The sequence below is a fragment of the Geospiza fortis genome, unplaced genomic scaffold (genome assembly GCF_000277835.1).
Source record: "Geospiza fortis unplaced genomic scaffold, GeoFor_1.0 scaffold412, whole genome shotgun sequence".
Classification (NCBI taxonomy): Eukaryota; Metazoa; Chordata; class Aves; order Passeriformes; family Thraupidae; genus Geospiza; species Geospiza fortis.
Genome location: NW_005054504.1, coordinates 162,859 through 178,555, shown reverse-complemented (window position 1 = coordinate 178,555; position 15,697 = coordinate 162,859). Strand labels below are relative to the sequence as shown.

The 15,697-nt window shown below is 52.7% G+C and overlaps 2 protein-coding genes across 3 annotated transcripts in view; one reads left to right on the top strand and one right to left on the bottom strand.

Moving 5' to 3' along the window:
- Positions 1-5,279: 5,279 nt before the first annotated feature.
- Positions 5,280-15,626, bottom strand: NSDHL (NAD(P) dependent steroid dehydrogenase-like). Of its 2 annotated transcripts, none has more exons than XM_005428770.2 (8): positions 15,553-15,626; positions 14,946-14,996; positions 12,495-12,656; positions 10,917-11,063; positions 9,765-9,893; positions 7,717-7,859; positions 7,133-7,235; positions 5,280-6,520 (listed from the first exon to the last, which is right to left on the bottom strand). In XM_005428770.2, exons 2-8 carry the CDS (start codon positions 14,964-14,966, stop codon positions 6,185-6,187), a joined length of 1,041 nt encoding a protein of 346 aa, XP_005428827.1. In that variant the 5' UTR covers positions 14,967-14,996; positions 15,553-15,626; the 3' UTR covers positions 5,280-6,184. The 2 variants fall into 2 exon arrangements, with proteins under 2 accessions (XP_005428827.1, XP_030919318.1); XM_031063458.1 differs by having other exon boundaries at positions 15,571-15,588.
- Positions 15,488-15,697, top strand: part of LOC102044763 (centrin-2) — a 4,106-nt gene continuing 3,896 nt past the window's right edge. The window contains exon 1 of the mRNA XM_014310264.2: positions 15,488-15,658. Coding sequence (XP_014165739.2) covers positions 15,488-15,658 — 171 coding nt within the window. The remainder of the gene's footprint in view (positions 15,659-15,697) is intronic.

The following is a 15,697-nucleotide window of genomic DNA, read 5'->3' as shown; positions in this document are numbered from 1 at the left end:
CTCCCGGGGGGGCGGGCTCGGGGTCCGGCTCAGGGGAACCGGAGGGGTTCAAAGCGGGCTGGAAAACGCAGCCCAGACCCTTCCTGGGCAGCATCCTCTGCTCCAGCGCTGCAGCTGACAGAGCAGCTTTGTTCTCGGTAAGCCCTGAGTCACGGCAGCGTTTGCTGAAGGTTTGTCCCGGCTCTCCCCTGGAACAGCCGTGAGTAACAGCCCAGCCCGGCCCGGCCAGCCCTGCAGGTACACTGGGTCCCCAGGCACCACACGGACAGCCAGGCTCTGCTTTTTCCCGGTGGGAACACACTGTTCCATGCTGAATGCTCAAAAACCAGGCAAAAATAAAAGGTATTTGTTACGAGCACCTCAGCATCAAACACCGAGAGGATGAGGAGCTCCCAGAGCAGCACCCAGGACTCACTGCTGGCTCAGGAGATTCATCCCCACAGTGTGGGCAGCAGGAAAGGGATTGGGGTTCTGCCCCTCAGTGAGACCCCAGCCCTGGGCCAGCACAGGAGGGACCTGGAGCTGCTTAGAGAGCCCAGAGGAGCTCCAGGATGGGCAGAGGATGGAGCAGCTCTGCTGGGAGAGCTGGGACTGTTCATCTGGAGAGGGGAAGCTTTGGGGTGAGCTCAGTGTGGCTTTGCAGGGCCTGAAGGAGCTGACAGCTTCTGCCAGAGGCTCAGGGATAGACTCTGGGTTTCTGCTAGGGAGCTGCTCACAGTGGGACTTCAACACTGCCAGATCCAGGATGCTCCAGGAAAAGACACCAGTCTTGGTCTCCCTGGCAGGAGCAGCCCCAGCTGGAGCAGCACAGGAGCCCTGCACACCTCTGGAGGAAACCTGAGTGTGCTGAAGTCAACAACACAAAAAGTCCTTTGTACTCATCCGACCTGAGTGAAATCCAAGAGGGGAATTTTTCCATTTTCCCACTGAATCTGATTAAAACCAAGAGGATCTGGCTTGAACCCCCACCCTGCAGGCCTGGTCCCCCCCTCAGCCACGAGCCAAGGCTCAGGTAAAGCTGTGCCTGAGCCCAGCCCAGAGCAGGAGCAAGGTCCTGAATCCCATCCCAACCCCCCAGCTTCTCCAGGGACACACACACTCCTGCAGCATGGGAGAGCAAGAAAACAGAGTCTTTTCCCCACTTCCAGTTAAAAACATTATTGTCACCAAGTAAATTCCAGCCTGGAATATCTGACTTCACCAGGAAATGGATTTTCATGGGATCTGCTCTCCCAGGAAAGCACAAAGACCCTTTCCCATGAAGATGCCCCACAGCTGGCACTGACTGATCCTTGTTCTGCCACTTCCAGAGCAGCTGGGTGCCAGGAGCTGTAACCCCTCAGCTCATTCCTGCAGGAACAGGGATCTCTGCAGGGAACCTGCTCCACCCTGGAAATCCAGGCAGCCAATTTCATGGCAAGGGGGTTTTACCAAATCATTCCTATGGCAAAGGTGATTCCTGCCCAGAGACAGCCTCAGAGCCCAGCCTGTGTTTGAACATCCTGTAACATTTTCTGGTATGTATTTTCTGGTGGTGAGAAATGTGTTTTCTGGTGGTGAGGAATCCACCAAGCCCACTCGAGAGCCCCGAGCTGCCCTGGAACATTTCCTGCATTGCCGATGGCACTCTGTGCAGCCCCTCCCTGTGCTGGTGCTGAGGGGGAGGGCAGGGCTGAACCCTGCAGTGCCCAGGGCTTTGCAGAGGTGCCACCAGCCCCAAGCCCAGCCGTGATGAGTCGCAGGGTGTAAAACCACTACACCCATTTGTTACAAGGGAATCAAACTGGTTTTTCGTGAGGTGTCACTGCAGAGCTCTGCCAGAACGCCAGGCCTCACCTTCCTAATAGCAGGTGGCAGCAGGGCATTGTCTGTGCCAAGGATTCCCTGCAGGAATACAGCACCCTGCCCGTGCTCAGGGACACACCTGCAGCCTCCTGGGGCTCAGGAGTGCCAGCACAACACAAAGTGGTGCTGTCAGCAGAGTCGGGGCCCGGCAGAGGCAGAGCTGTGGCGGGGACACCGCGGTGCCACCACAACACCCAAAGCCGCTCTGGCGCAAGCAGGAGATGCTGATTTATCCTCAGCAGCTCGGCGAGCTCCCTGCAGGCTCTGAGGCAAACAAGCTGCTCTTCCCCCTGCCCTGACAGAGCAGGGTTGCACCACTCTCCCCGTGGGCCTGGCACCGGCCCGGGGCTTGCACAAGCAGCAGCGAAACTCGGAGAGAATTCTCCCGGGAAGCAGAGCCAACCCAGCCTGCCTCGGCTGGAGCTGTGGGAATGTCCTGGTGCTCCCTGCCACCAGCACGCTGGGCTAACTGGGTGTACTGGGATAGAAAACACCCCCTCCACAGCTTCCCCAAATGCTGAGCTGGAGCCCTGCAGCGTGGCCTGGATCCCTGGGTCTGGAGATCCCCCCGTGCTTGCCGGGGGCACATGGCACACTGCTCCCAAACCTCACTGAATCACGGAGTGCTTTGGCTTGGAAGGGACCTCAAAGCCCCTCCTGTTCCACCCCATGGGCAGGGACACCTCCCACTGTCCCAGCTTGCTCCTTCCACTGCCCCAGCTTGCTCCTTCCACTGTCCCAGCCTGCTCCCAGCCCTGTCCTGGACACCTCCGGCACACCCCTGGAGTGCCCCCTGAGCCTTTTTGCTCCCTGGACATGCAGGGTCATTTCTGACCTGCTTTCATCCATTTTTCGTTTTACCTATTTCTGGTAATTACACCCAAGCCACCATTTCTCCTCTCTGGAGGTGTGTCTGGACCAGGGCTTCCCCCATGTTCTAAGGGCAAGACTGAAAGGATTCCTTGGTCAATCCTCCTGAGCAAGTTCCCTCTGCAATCCCTGTGAGAGGGGAATGGAGGCTTTGGTTACCTTAACTCCACCTAGAAAAGCACTTGTAATCCCCTCTCCCTTCCCTCCCTCTCCCTTCTGCAGGATAAGCAACAGAAGATCTCTCCTTATCTCTCCCAGTGCCAAAACCAATCTCAGGTCAGCAAAATGAGGAGCTGCAGCAAGGAGAAGCCAGGGAAGCAGAGAGAGGGAGATAAGGAGTTTGATGAGAGTGCTCCAGGGAACTCTTTGAAGTCCTGGGGAGCTCCTGTTGAGTGTTCTGACAAGGACAGACTGCACCTGCATTTGATCCTGGATGTTTGGAAGGGAAGTTTGATAATGGCAATTTTGCTCCACAGCCTCTGCTCGCTGACACACACAGAATACAGACTGGAAGCCATAAACCACCCTGAATGGTTTGGGTGGGAAGGGACCTCACAGCCCACCCAGTGCCACCCCTGCCATGGCAGGGACACCTCCCACTGTCCCAGGTGCTCCAGCCCCAGTGTCGTGTCCAGCCTGGCCTTGGGCACTGCCAGGGATCCAGGGGCAGCCCCAGCTGCTCTGGGCACCCTGTGCCAGGGCCTGCCCACCCTGCCAGGGAACAATTCCCAATTCCCAATATCCCACCTAACCCTGCCCTGTGTCCTGTCCCTCCCTCCCTTGTAAATTGTCTCTCTCCATGTTTCCACTTGGCTCCTTCAGGCACTGCAAGGCCACACACTGAGGTCACCCCAAAGCTTCTCCTCTCCAGGCTGCACCATCCCAATTCCCTCAGCCTTTCCTCCCAGCAGAGCTGCTCCATCCCCCTGAGCATCCTGGTGCCTCCTCTGGACTCGCTCCAGCAGCTCCACACCCTCCCAGTGCTGAAGTGGTGGCACAAAAACACATCCAGGCAGGGCACAACAGAAGGATCTCATCACTGCCCCAAAATCCCAGGATTTATGCTGGTTAGAGCTGGAAAACGAGAGGAGGAGGCTGGAGCAGGGCTGGAAGAGGCTGTGGATGGAGCAAGGCTCTGCTGTGTCGTGGCCAGGGATGGAGGCACAGCCAGGCTCCAGCACTCCCTGTTTACCAGGGCTTGGGAAACAGCAGTGCTCAGAGCCAGAGGAACCTGGCAGCTCCCTGACTGCACTGGGAGAGCTGCCAGCCCAGGTGTGCACAGCCTGCCCTCAGTGCTGCTCCCCAGCCCAGGTGCGCACAGCCTGCCCTCAGTGCTGCTCCCCAGCCCAGGTGTGCACAGCCTGCCCTCAGTGCTGCTCCCCAGCCCAGGTGTGCACAGCCTGCCCTCAGTGCCACCTTGTCACTGTCCCCAGCCCAGGTGTGCACAGCCTGCCCTCAGTGCTGCTCCCCAGCCCAGGTGTGCACAGCCTGTCCTCAGTGCCACCTTGTCACTGTCCCCAGCCCAGGTGTGCACAGCCTGCCCTCAGTGCTGCTCCCCAGGCCAGCAAAGCTCTGGGTCCCTCCCTGGGAGAGGGAACCCCTCTCTGAACCCCTCTCTGGTCCCCTTCTGCTCCCTCTGCCAGGACAGGGAGAGCAGTGACCCTGCCCTGCCCTGTGTCCAAGCACAGCCACGGCAGTTTTGGGGTGGATTGGAGCTGCCCGCCTGGGAAATGCCACCTAGAGGCCGAAGGTGATGTGTGGGCAATGAATTTGTAAAGAATTTTAAAAGTTTGATAGAAAGCTTCTGATTGTGATAGTGTGAATTTTAACGTCTCTATTGTCTCACCCTTCACATGAGACTGAAAATGGAGTAAGAGTATTTAAAACGCCTCTCAGCTGCCCCATCTCAAGGTCAGAAAAGGGCACAATCCAACAGGGATGATGTGATTTAGCTCTGATTTGGCTTTGGGAAATCCTGGATCCTTCCCCTTCCACCAGACCCCGCTCCCTCCCCGTGGGAGGGCAGGGCTGTCCCTGCTCGGGGGCTGAGCAGTGCCCAGCAGGGTGGTGGCAGCTGCCCCAAGCACCTGGCCAGTGTTTGCTGCAAGGCCAAGCTTGGTAAAACCAGCTGGTAACCAGCAAATCAAAATTCCCAGGAAAAAAAAGCCCAGTGTGGGTTTTTTCCCCCCAGAAAAGAGCCAGAAGTTCAAATAAAATCCATTTAATCAGACTGTAGCAGCACATTGAGGTTAAGGCTCCTTGTGCCTGAGGTTGTGGCTGCCCCTGGATCCCTGGAAGTGCCCAGGCCAGGTTGGATGGGGCTTGGAGCAGCCTGGGACAGTGGAAAGTGTCCTTGGGGGTGGCATAGGATGAGCTTTAAGGTCCCTCCCAACCCAAGCCATCCTGGGATTCCATAATTCTGTCACTGAGGCATTTCCCATCCTTCTGAAATTTGAAACACCAGAACTCCCAGGGATCCAGGAATTTGCACAGGGCAAAACTCCAGCTCAAACCTAAACCCCTCATTGAAAACCAAACCAGAACTGAAGTGCTTAGAAAGATTAGAGGGCAAAGAACATTTAACATACAAGTCAGAGGAAATAGCTTGGGGACTGTTGCTTTGTATCCATTTCCTTGTGGAAAAGAGGTTTTTTCATGGACTAAGTGGTCAGAGCACCAAAAATCCCCATGAGCAGCACTGACAGGGCAGGGAGGAGCAGCTTGGTGCTGCAGGATCTTCCCAGCACTGCAGATCTGCAGAACAGTGCTGGGGCTGCTGCCAGGCAGCTCCCAAAGATCTGTGCCCCAGAAGGGAATCATTAACATCCTGTTTGTGCTGAGAGATGGGACACAAAGCTGCAAAGTCAGCTCTGTGTGATTTACTTGGGTTCTTTTGGAACAGAAATAAATCCTGCATGGACAAAGGAATGAAGCCACAAGTGAACACACTCCTTGTGTGTTCCTTCTGCTGCCTCAGGGAGAAGCCAAACCACCCCCTGATCGTGGAGGGAAAACCAGAAGAGCTGCAATGATTTAAGAGATGGTGGCACAAGTCCTTTCTGGCACTGGGCTGTCTTGTGGAGAGCAAAGCCAAAGCTCAGAGGGGAGCCAGGCCCAGGAAGTGTTTGTGACCCAGCCTGCAGCTCTGGGAAGGGATGGCTGCTGTCACCAGAGCAACAAAACACGTGACAAGGGTGGAGGTAAGGGAGCAGGAATTCTGGTGTGCCTGCTCAGGATTGAAGAGGGCACAGCAGGGTGTTTATTCACAGCCCAGAGAGTTCAGCAGCTGTTTCCAAACAAGAAGTCACATCCAAGAAACAAACTGTCAGCACAGCTCCCACATGGAATGACGAGGAGGAGGAGGAGCAGAGACGTCAGGAAAACTCTTTCCTGGGAACTGGTGCCTTGTGCTCCATGTTAAGGTGTCAGAAATGATGGCAAACAGGTTGGAGAGGCTCCAGGCAGGGTGTCAGGCCCTGGCCCGGCGCAGGCTGGGGTAGCTCTGCACAGTCCTGGCAATGGCCTCGTCCAGGCTGACCACGGGGCTGTAGCCCATGGCCCTCTTGGCCTTCTCACAGCTGTAGTAGTGGAAGGTCCCAGCCAGGGCCACCCTCATGGGAGTGAAGGTGGCCTTGATGGTCACCAGGGGCCTGAGCAGGGCCAGCAGCAGGGCCAGCAGCAGGGCCAGGTAATAGGCCAGCCAGTAGGGAATGTGGTACTTGGGAGGGTCGTAGTCCAGGCCGGTCAGGATGCGGGACATGAACGTCCAGAAGGGAATTGGTTCATCGTTGGTGATGTGAAAGGCCTGGAAGAGAGGCAGAGGAGAAGCCAGGGGTTAAAATCATGGTGGATTTCCCAGGTTTGGCTCTGTGCTGGCCCCTCTCCTGCTCATGTGAGGACATGACACCCCTGACCTGGGCCAGAGCACACACCACCCTGACAAACTGCTTTGCACTGCCCACCTCTGAGTGAAGAGGGGGGAACCCCTGCTTTTCCAAGGAAACAAGCTGGGGTACTTCCAGCACCCCAGAGGCCAGGATTCCTCATAAATGTCAACCAAACTGGCTGCCACAGCACACAGCAGACAAGTTAAAACACTCCAGTGTGCCCAGTGCACAGCAGGACCAGGAAAAGCTCCTCCTGTTCTGAACTGTGTCCCAAAAGCTGCTGTGTTTCCATGTGTGCCTCCTGGCTGCCCCCAGTTCTGCCTGGATTGCCCTTCCCAAGGAGTTTTACAGCAGGGAATTCCAGGATATCCATCCAGCTCAGCCCAGGTGGCTGCACTCAATGGTCACCACAGATGGAAAACCTGGAGCTGCTGGCCTCCAGGATGATGTCCAGGGCCTTGGAATCAGCATGGATCCCACAGCAGAGGCTGGAGATCCCTTCCCTCCCTTCCCTCCCCCTCCCTTCTCACCTTCCCACACAGGGGAGAGCCTTTGTGCAGCTTTTCTGCAGCCAGGATGTGCCCATGCACCACGTTCTCCACGTAGGTGAAATCCACCAAGTTCTTTCCATCCCTGCACACAGAAAAGGAATTTAGCCCCAAGGCAAGCTGGGCTGAGAATCTGCTTGAGGCAAAAGGAAGGACTTCCACCAGGATAAATTCATCCCAAGTTTCCTCTTCTCCCACTCTCTGGTGCTGCAATTTCAGGCCATACTTTTAGTGTTTCATATTTAATAGGGATTTTAATTGCCAGAACCTCAAACACCACAAGTGGTATAAATTAACAGCAAGTAATCTGAGCTGTCTCATATTAATGGCACAGCTCTTTAACAGCTCAAGCCATGCCAGCTTTCCTCATGGATATTCCTCTGGCATTATGGACACTCACCATGGCAGGGAGTGAGCCCCTGCTATAGGATTTTAAAGAAAAAAAACATGGAAAGTGAAAAATAAAAGAAACAACACAACTGCTTTCCTTTTGTTCCCTTCCAAAAGGGCTTTGTAGAGCCAGCACTGATTTTGCCCCAGCTCTGAAATGCCTGGGCCTTGCTCACCCAATGATGAACTTCATTTTGCCACTCCGAGCTGCCTGGATGAGGATGGGAACCAGCTGAGGGTCTCTGGGACCAAATATTCCATGGGGACGGATTGCAGTGGTGAGGAAATTGTTGTCTGGGTCGTTTGCACTGAGCACCTCCTGGAGGGAAAGAGGAGAAGAAAATCAAGAAGGAAAACAGAGCTCAGCAATGCATCCCACTGGGGAGTCTTAACTTTTTTTCTGCCAGGGTTGGGATTAAATTGGGAGATGGTATTTCTTGTTGGGACTCAGATGTTTATTTATGTTACAATTTCAAAAATCCTGAGTTCTACAGCACTTCACTCTAACAAACTAAAAATGGAGCCCCATCTCTCTCTCTACAAGGCCTTTTAAGGATAAACTGTCCAGTTAAGAAATGACACCTAAATTATTGTTATTTTTAACCCAATAACCAATCACCTGTGCCCTGCAATGGGGACTTTTATTCAACTACATAAAACCTCCCAAACCCACGGAGAAGAAAGTGGAGAAGAAGATGAAGAAGAAGGAGCAGCCTCCACCCTAAAACCTCCATCTTGTTTTATATATATTGCTATATTCTAAACCCTTCAGCTCTAAGTTTCCCACCCTAGGATATCACACACTTCTCTTCAAACTCCCACCCCCACAATCCCAGCTCTGTCATTCCATTTTGGAAGCTTCTCCACAGCCTCAGGTCAATGCAGTGTTCTCCTGGGGGTCAGTGCCTGGCAGCACAGAAAGTCTGAAATTCTCAGCACCCAGGGTCCCAACATCCCACAGTCATCACTGAAGGGGCTGGGGGCTCCCCATCTCCTTGGGAAGAGCCAGTGGAAGAATTATTATCCCCTCCTGTCTTTCCAAGTGATCCTTCCTTGGTTCCCATCTCTTTTCCCAGTTCTCCTTGATAAGAAAACCAGACACAAACCAGTTTTTATGGTTGAGCACTTAATGAATTGACAAAGGAAGGGAAGGCTTTGCTTCTCTCTTTGAACACCCCAGAAGCCAGAGGAGCTCCCCAAGCTCCTCCACCCCATGAACCCTGTGCAGGAGCTGGAGCAGAGGACACTCAGGAACTCCATTTCTGTCCCTCCCAGCAGCTGTACCCACCCCAGCCCCCCTGGATCTCTCTCAGGAGGGGTAGATCCCACCTCCCTGGAGCTCCAGCAGCACATTCAGCAGCTCTGGAGCAGATTTCATTCTCCTGGGAGTTCCTAAACAACGTGTTTTCATTTCCAGCAGCTGCTGGGATTTCTATGGAGGAGGCACAGACAAAATCCTTTGAGTTTCCCCCAAAACAAAACCATAATCAGCAGCACTGGGGCTACCCCTGATTGCTGCTCCTCAGCTTCCCCTTTATCAGCTACTGCAAAGTGCTGGGGAAGGAACAGATGTTTGCACAATTTAAATTAATGAAGCTCTTGTGGAGGAAATTCCTTCCAGCCTCTCACACTGTCAGCTTCAGCATGGAAGGGACTCTCAATTCTTCTGGCACAAAAAGCACAGATTCTTCCCACAGCTGCATGCAAGCCATGGAAAAAGGATCCAGAAAAGGTCTGCTGCCTTTGATTGAAAACATTGTTATCCCAGATTTAAACCACAGATGCTGCAGCAGTAAGAACATGAGAAGAGCAGATATTGGTGCTGGGCAAGTGTCCACAGCAGTGACCTCTCACATGTTTTTTAACATCAATATTTTCAGTAATGGCCTGTGCCCCTCAGCTCAGGCCATGTTCCCACCTCCTCTCCTCCTTACTCAGTGCCTTTTTCACATTCCCAACTCCAAATTCAGGCTGCAAATCAGGAAAAGCAGCAGAGAGGACAAAGACCTCCCCTGACTGCTGTGAAACCAAAGCTGTGGCAGAGAACTGGGATTATCCTGTGGCTCCTCCATGGCAGTGACACCTCTGGCAGCTCTGGAGCACCTCTGCAGTGTCACACAGCATTTCATTCAACCTCTGTGGCAAGTCATGCCACAGCTTGATTTTATTCTCATTTTATTAAGTGAATACATCCCAAAAGAACAAATTAACCATTGGCAAATACCTTCTCCTGCAGGATTTTGGTCTCTGTGTAGTAATCAATAGGTTTTTGTGCATAGGGGAGATCTTCTGAGCCATTTTTTATGTCTGTGCCCTCAAAAACTACACTGGCACTGCTGGTTAACACCAATTTCTGCAAGAGATAGAGGAAAAAAGACTTGTTTAAAGCCTAAAATAAAATGGTCATTATTTACAAAGGCTGAGTAAAGATAATAATGATAATAATGATAATAATAATAATATTTAACCAACTGATCCTACAGAAAATAACCTGAGTCTAACAGAAGATGAATAGAAACTGCAGGTGAGAGAACTCCCCCTTTTTAATTCATTCTGTCCCATCATTTAATGCTACCTAAAGGAGATAAAAACATTCCAACAAACCCCCAAGGCAGTCAATCCAGGGGAAATATCTCCAGGAAAATCAGAGGCTTGGAACACTTAACACACCCCCAGTGTTTTAAAGAAAGATTTGCTCATCTTGGCAATAACAGATCACAGTGGATTAAACAAAAAAAAGAAACCTTGAATGTTTTTGTTTGGTGACTCAGATGAAATAAATGAAATTAAAATAAATTAAATGAATATAATAAATACATTTAAAATAAATGAAATAAATGAATTTAAATGAAAACTTATGGGATATCAAAGTAATTTAAAAGGAAATTCAGTCTCCAATTCCAGACTGGCTTCCTCAGGCTCTTCCTTTTGTGGGCAATAGACTTTCTAAACAAAAAGGCACTGAGATTATGGCACAAGTGAGTTCCACCTCATTCCATGGTGAGGAATTCAGGAGGGAATTGATGCCATGAATATTCCCACTGCTGGAAAAGCCATCTCAGGGCTGTCCCCTTATGAGAGCAGGAAAGAAGCCACTGGTGAGGTGCTATTCTCCCAGGGTGACTCCCAGGCAGGACAGATTTTAATGGAAGCTTTTCCATTCCAATCACAATGTGGTTTTCTGTGGCAAACAGGGACTGAGTTCACACTAAGCAGGAGACCCAGAGTCTCTCTTCCACTGGTTTTCATGGGCCAAGTGGGAATTCAGGATCACAGAGCCCTTTGTCCCCTCTCAGACAAGGCTGACCCTGGTCTGTGCTGCCAGTGTTACAAAGTCCATCAGCCCCTCCTGGTCTCAGGGCTTTTCCAGCTTTACCTGCACTCCAGCGTCTTTGCAGGCTTCAATGACTGCCTTGGTTCCCATAAAATTCACCTTGTAGAACAGCTCCCTGTTGTCACTGGAAGGGGCTGGTGAGGCACAGTGGAACACCACAGACACTCCTTGCAGGGCTGGCAGCAGAGCCTGCAGGAAACACGGGGGAGAAGGGAATGGAGCAACAGCCATCAGGAAAAAATAACAGCAGGGAAACAAACCAGCTCTTTTTCATGGAAACAGCTGCACTTCAAGTCATGTTCCTCTATAAAGGTGGGCAGCTGGATGGGATTAGCATCCAGGATCTCCACAATGTCCTGTCCTCAGCACACACACCTATTGCAATGCTGTGAGGGCCCCAACAAGGGGAGAGAATGATGCATCCGACTCCATGGATATCAGAAGGCTAATTAATTTCTTTATTATACTATATTATTTTATACATCTAAAACTGAATCTGCCAAGCACTCAACCCTGCACACAACTGCTCCCACTGCACTGAATCTCATGACTGTCACCCAACAATCCTGACACACACACACACCTGGCCCTGATAGGCCAAGGAAACAAAACACCGTGACTTTGGGTAAACAATCTCCATATTGCATTCTACTTTGGCACAACACAGGCACAGCAAATGATAAGAATTGTGTTTTCCTTCTTCTCTGAGGTTCAGAGAATGTGAATCCCAGAAATATTATTGGGAAGATGTGGCTTGCTTTTCTCTGTGAAGAGAAATGTGGGGCTACACACATCCTCTCTTCTTCCCAGAGAAACCCTGGCAGCTTCCCCAGAGCTGGAGGCTGGCCAGGCTGCACTCCCTGCAATCCCCAGGTGCAGGTACAAGAATCAGGACTCCCTGGAGCTGAGTCCCTGAAGAAGCAGCAGGTTTAGAGCTCCCCATGGCACTGGCTGAGTGCAGGTGACTGTCCCAAAGTCACCTCCCACATGGCTCACACAGGCCTTGGCCAAGGCTCCCACTCATCCTGCCCTGACTGTTGGGAATATGAGTTGTGCCATTCTCATGGAGCTGAGAAGGGCTGGGAGAGCCCCCTGCAATTAGCCCAGGGGCTGTAATTACCCTGTAAATCTCAGCTAACAGTAATGTCATGTAAAATCTCAGCTAACAGTAATGCAAGGCACCAGGCACAAAGCAGTCCTGTGTCACAGACATCTTTTATGAAAAATCCTTTCCTTAGGGTTTTTTCTCCTGAGAAGCTGAGAGGCCTCAGGAACAAAATGCAAACAATGGTTATCTGCTGCTGTAGAATGCAACAGGTGCATCTGTGATTGGTCTCATGTGGTTGTTTCTAATTAATGGCCAATCACACTTCTATTCTTTTAGTATAGTTTTAATATAATATATATCATAAAATAATAAATCAGCCTTCTGAAACATGGAGTCAGATCTTCATCTCTTCCCTCATCCTCAGACCCCTGTGAACATGGTCACAGTCCTGCTCTTTCCAGCTCGCAGCAGAATCCAGACATCACACACCAGATCTGTTTCCTCCAGAGGCTCCCAAGGAAAAGTGCAAGGCCTGCATTTGCCCCTGTTCCTTGCAGGCAGTCCTTCCTCACCTCCTTGTCACACAGGTCTCCCAGGAAGAAGGTCACCTGCTCACTCTCAAAGCTCTGCTGGATGTCGAAGACGTTGACGCTGTAGCCCTTGGCCAGCAGCTGCTCCACCATGTGCTGCCCCAGGAACCCCGAGCCCCCGATGACGGTGCAGCTCCTGCCAGCCTGCAGGGACAGGGACAGGTCAGGAGAACCTCCCTGACACACAGGCACACACACAGCACGTTGCCCTGAGCTTCCCTGGGGCTCAGTGAGCTGCAATTCTGCTCAGCAGCTCCACCAGAGGAATCTGAACTCAGGCATCAAAGCTCTGTGCTGTCCCAGGGAGTCATGAGCGCAGACACTGATTTTGGGATTCTGGAAGGACTCGCCTCATGCTCACAACCAAGAGGCTCAAGGAGGAGGGAAGGAAAAGAAGATTGGCCCCCATGAACTCTGCTTGGATAGCAAACAGAATTTGAAGGGAGCCTGCAAGATGAAGAGAGATGATTTACAAGAGCACAGAGAGGCAGGACACAGGGAATGGCTTCCCACTGCCAGGGGCAGGGATGGATGGGATATTGGGATGGAATTGTTCCCTGGGAGGAGGGGAGGCCCTGGCACAGGTGCCCAGAGCAGCTGGGGCTGCCTCTGGATCCCTGGCAGTGCCCAAGGCCAGGCTGGAGCAGCCTGGGACAGTGGGAGGTGTCCCTGCCATGGCAGGGGTGGAACTGGAGGAGCTTTAAGGTCCCTCCCAACCCAGAGCAGCCTGGGACTCTGGGATGATTCTGTGATTTGCCTCAGCCTCCTGCCACAGCTACCTCAGAGCATCAAAACCATCACCATGATCAGAACCTGTGACACTCAGGAGCCAAGAAAGCAGCCAGGTAAAGGCAGGGGCTGTCTATTTGGGCTATTTCTTTTTCTTTAAGCTTTGTAAATCAGTGATTGGAGTCACTAATTATCAGTCTGGCCACTCATCTGACTGGACTGAGACCAAAGAGCTCACTGCCAGCACAGAACATCCAGGCCCTGAGTCTGAGGGAGCTGTTACACAAAGAATGCTCTGTGCTGGCTGGAGAGTTTTACTCCTGGTAGTAACACAACCCCCACCCTTGCAGAGAGCTCTGAGGGAGCCACACAAAGACAGGGATTGTTCACAACTCTTGAAAGGCCACATCCTCAAACCAAGGTTCTGCTGCCAAGTGTTGGGTGATCCACAAGAGAAATGGGAGGAGCTCCCTGAGTTACATCAAAGCTGCAGCAGGTATTTGGGATGGGCCATGCAGAGGAGAGTCTGATCAGGGTCTGGAGCTCCTGTGAGGAGCAGCTGGGAAGGGGCTGAGGCTGGAGAGGGAGCTGGGAAGGGGCTGAGGCTGGAGAGGGAGCTGGGAATGGGCTGAGGCTGGAGAGGGAGCTGGGAAGGGGCTGAGGCTAGAGAGGGAGCTGGGAATGGGCTGAGGCTGGAGAGGGAGCTGGGAAGGGGCTCAGCCTGGAGAGGGAGCTGGGAAGGGGCTCAGCCTGGAGCAAAGGAGGCTCAGGGGGCCCTTGTGGCTCTGAACAGCTCCTGACAGGAGGGGACAGCCAGGGGGGGGTCAGGCTGTGCTCCAGGGACAGGAGGAGAGGGAACAGCCTCAGGCTGGGCCAGGGGAGGTCAGGGTGGCATTGGGGACATTCCTTCACTGAAAGGGGGGCCAAGCCCTGCACAGCTGCCCAGGGAGGTCTGAAGTCTCCAGCTCTGGAAGTGTTCAGCCAATGAACAGATGTGGCATTGGAGAAGATGAGGGGATTCAGTCAGAGGGGGACAGCTGCTGAGGGGACAGAAACTGTTGCAGCCTCTCCTCAAAGGCAGAGGCTCCCTCCCACGGACATTTCCCTTCTCCCTGCACCTGTTCCCATTAGGTCCCTTCCACCCCACACCGTTTTGGCATTCCCTGATGGCCGTGCACTCTCCAGGAGCCAAGAGCACCCCAACTGCTCTGAGATGTGCTTGAAGTTTTACTGCAGCAGAATGCTGCCCTCTGCCTCTGAGCCCCAGGGCACTGCAGAGGCTGCAAAGGAATCCCAGAATCCCAGACTGGTTTGGGTTGGGAGGGATTTTAAAGTTCATTTTATTCCACCTTCCAAAGGGACACTTCCACTATCCCAGGGTGCTCCAAGCCCCATTCAACCTGGCCTTGGACACTTCCAGGGATCAAGGGGCAGCCACAATTATATATAATTTTATTATAAACTGTCTATAATTTGATATTGCACAGCATAATATTTATGGCAAGCCAAGCTACACAGTCTATATTGATTTTAAGGTATGAATTTGACCTACCCAAATTATACCTTGGAAAATCATGTTTTCTCCCCAGAGTTATCATTAATGCAGGATCAGCCTCATGTCTTCCCTAGTGATGTGCAGAATAGTTATGAATTTGTTTCTGCAAGACAAAACTTTCCCAAGCACCATTTGAGGCCCCAACTCACCGATCTGAGGCCTGTGGCCATGGCTTGGATGAGGCACTGTCCACCAGAATCCTTGAAAAAAAGGGAGAATATTTTTTATTCCCAATAAAATAACACATTTCTAGTTACAGAAATCAAGCTTTGAAGCCATTATGCTGAAGAAGGATGAAGAGACGGAGTTAATGCTCCCTACTCTTCCAAACTAAATCAGCAACTACAGGTGCTGGCCTGACTCTTTGGTACTGATTTTTTGGAAACCCCGTTTGAAATTCCAAGGAAAAAGCCGAGAACAGGCGGGATCGGTGCCTGTGCAGCTGGAGCACCGAGCTGTTTAAAGCAGGGGCACAGGGTGATCCCCCTCTTCCACCCCCTGTCCCTCAGCACCTCGTCCCTCTGCAGAATGCACTTTACGAACTGCTGCATCTCCAGTTCCCCCTCAGCTCTTTCAGCCCCATCCCAGAGCCCCTCATCCTCCTCCCCTCGGCCTTTAGGGCCTCACCACAGCCCCCAGCACCTGCTCCCCTGCTCCCAGCTCCTTCCCCACAGCTCCCAGCTCCTTCCCCATGCCCCCAGGTCCCTCCTCACGGATCCCGGGCCCTGTCCCGCAGCCCCAGCCCGTTCCCAGCACCTTTCCCGGCTGCCGGACCTTGCCGGACCCCTCTCGCCGCCGCTGCCCTCAGGGAGCCCCGGCCACGCCCCCTGCCTACGCTCCACCAATCAGCGCCGCGCTTCCGGCCAGACCACGCCCCACTCGCCCTGATCCCGCCTCTCTT

Coding starts and splice junctions, on each gene's coding strand:
- NSDHL (XM_005428770.2), bottom strand. CDS start 14,966: ATGGCCACAGGCCTCAGATCG. Junction 12,657..14,945: donor TGGCCACAGGCCTCAGATCG/GTGAGTTGGGGC, acceptor CTGTCCCTGCAG/GCTGGCAGGAGCTGCACCGT. Junction 7,236..7,716: donor AAAATGAAGTTCATCATTGG/GTGAGCAAGGCC, acceptor TTCTGTGTGCAG/GGATGGAAAGAACTTGGTGG.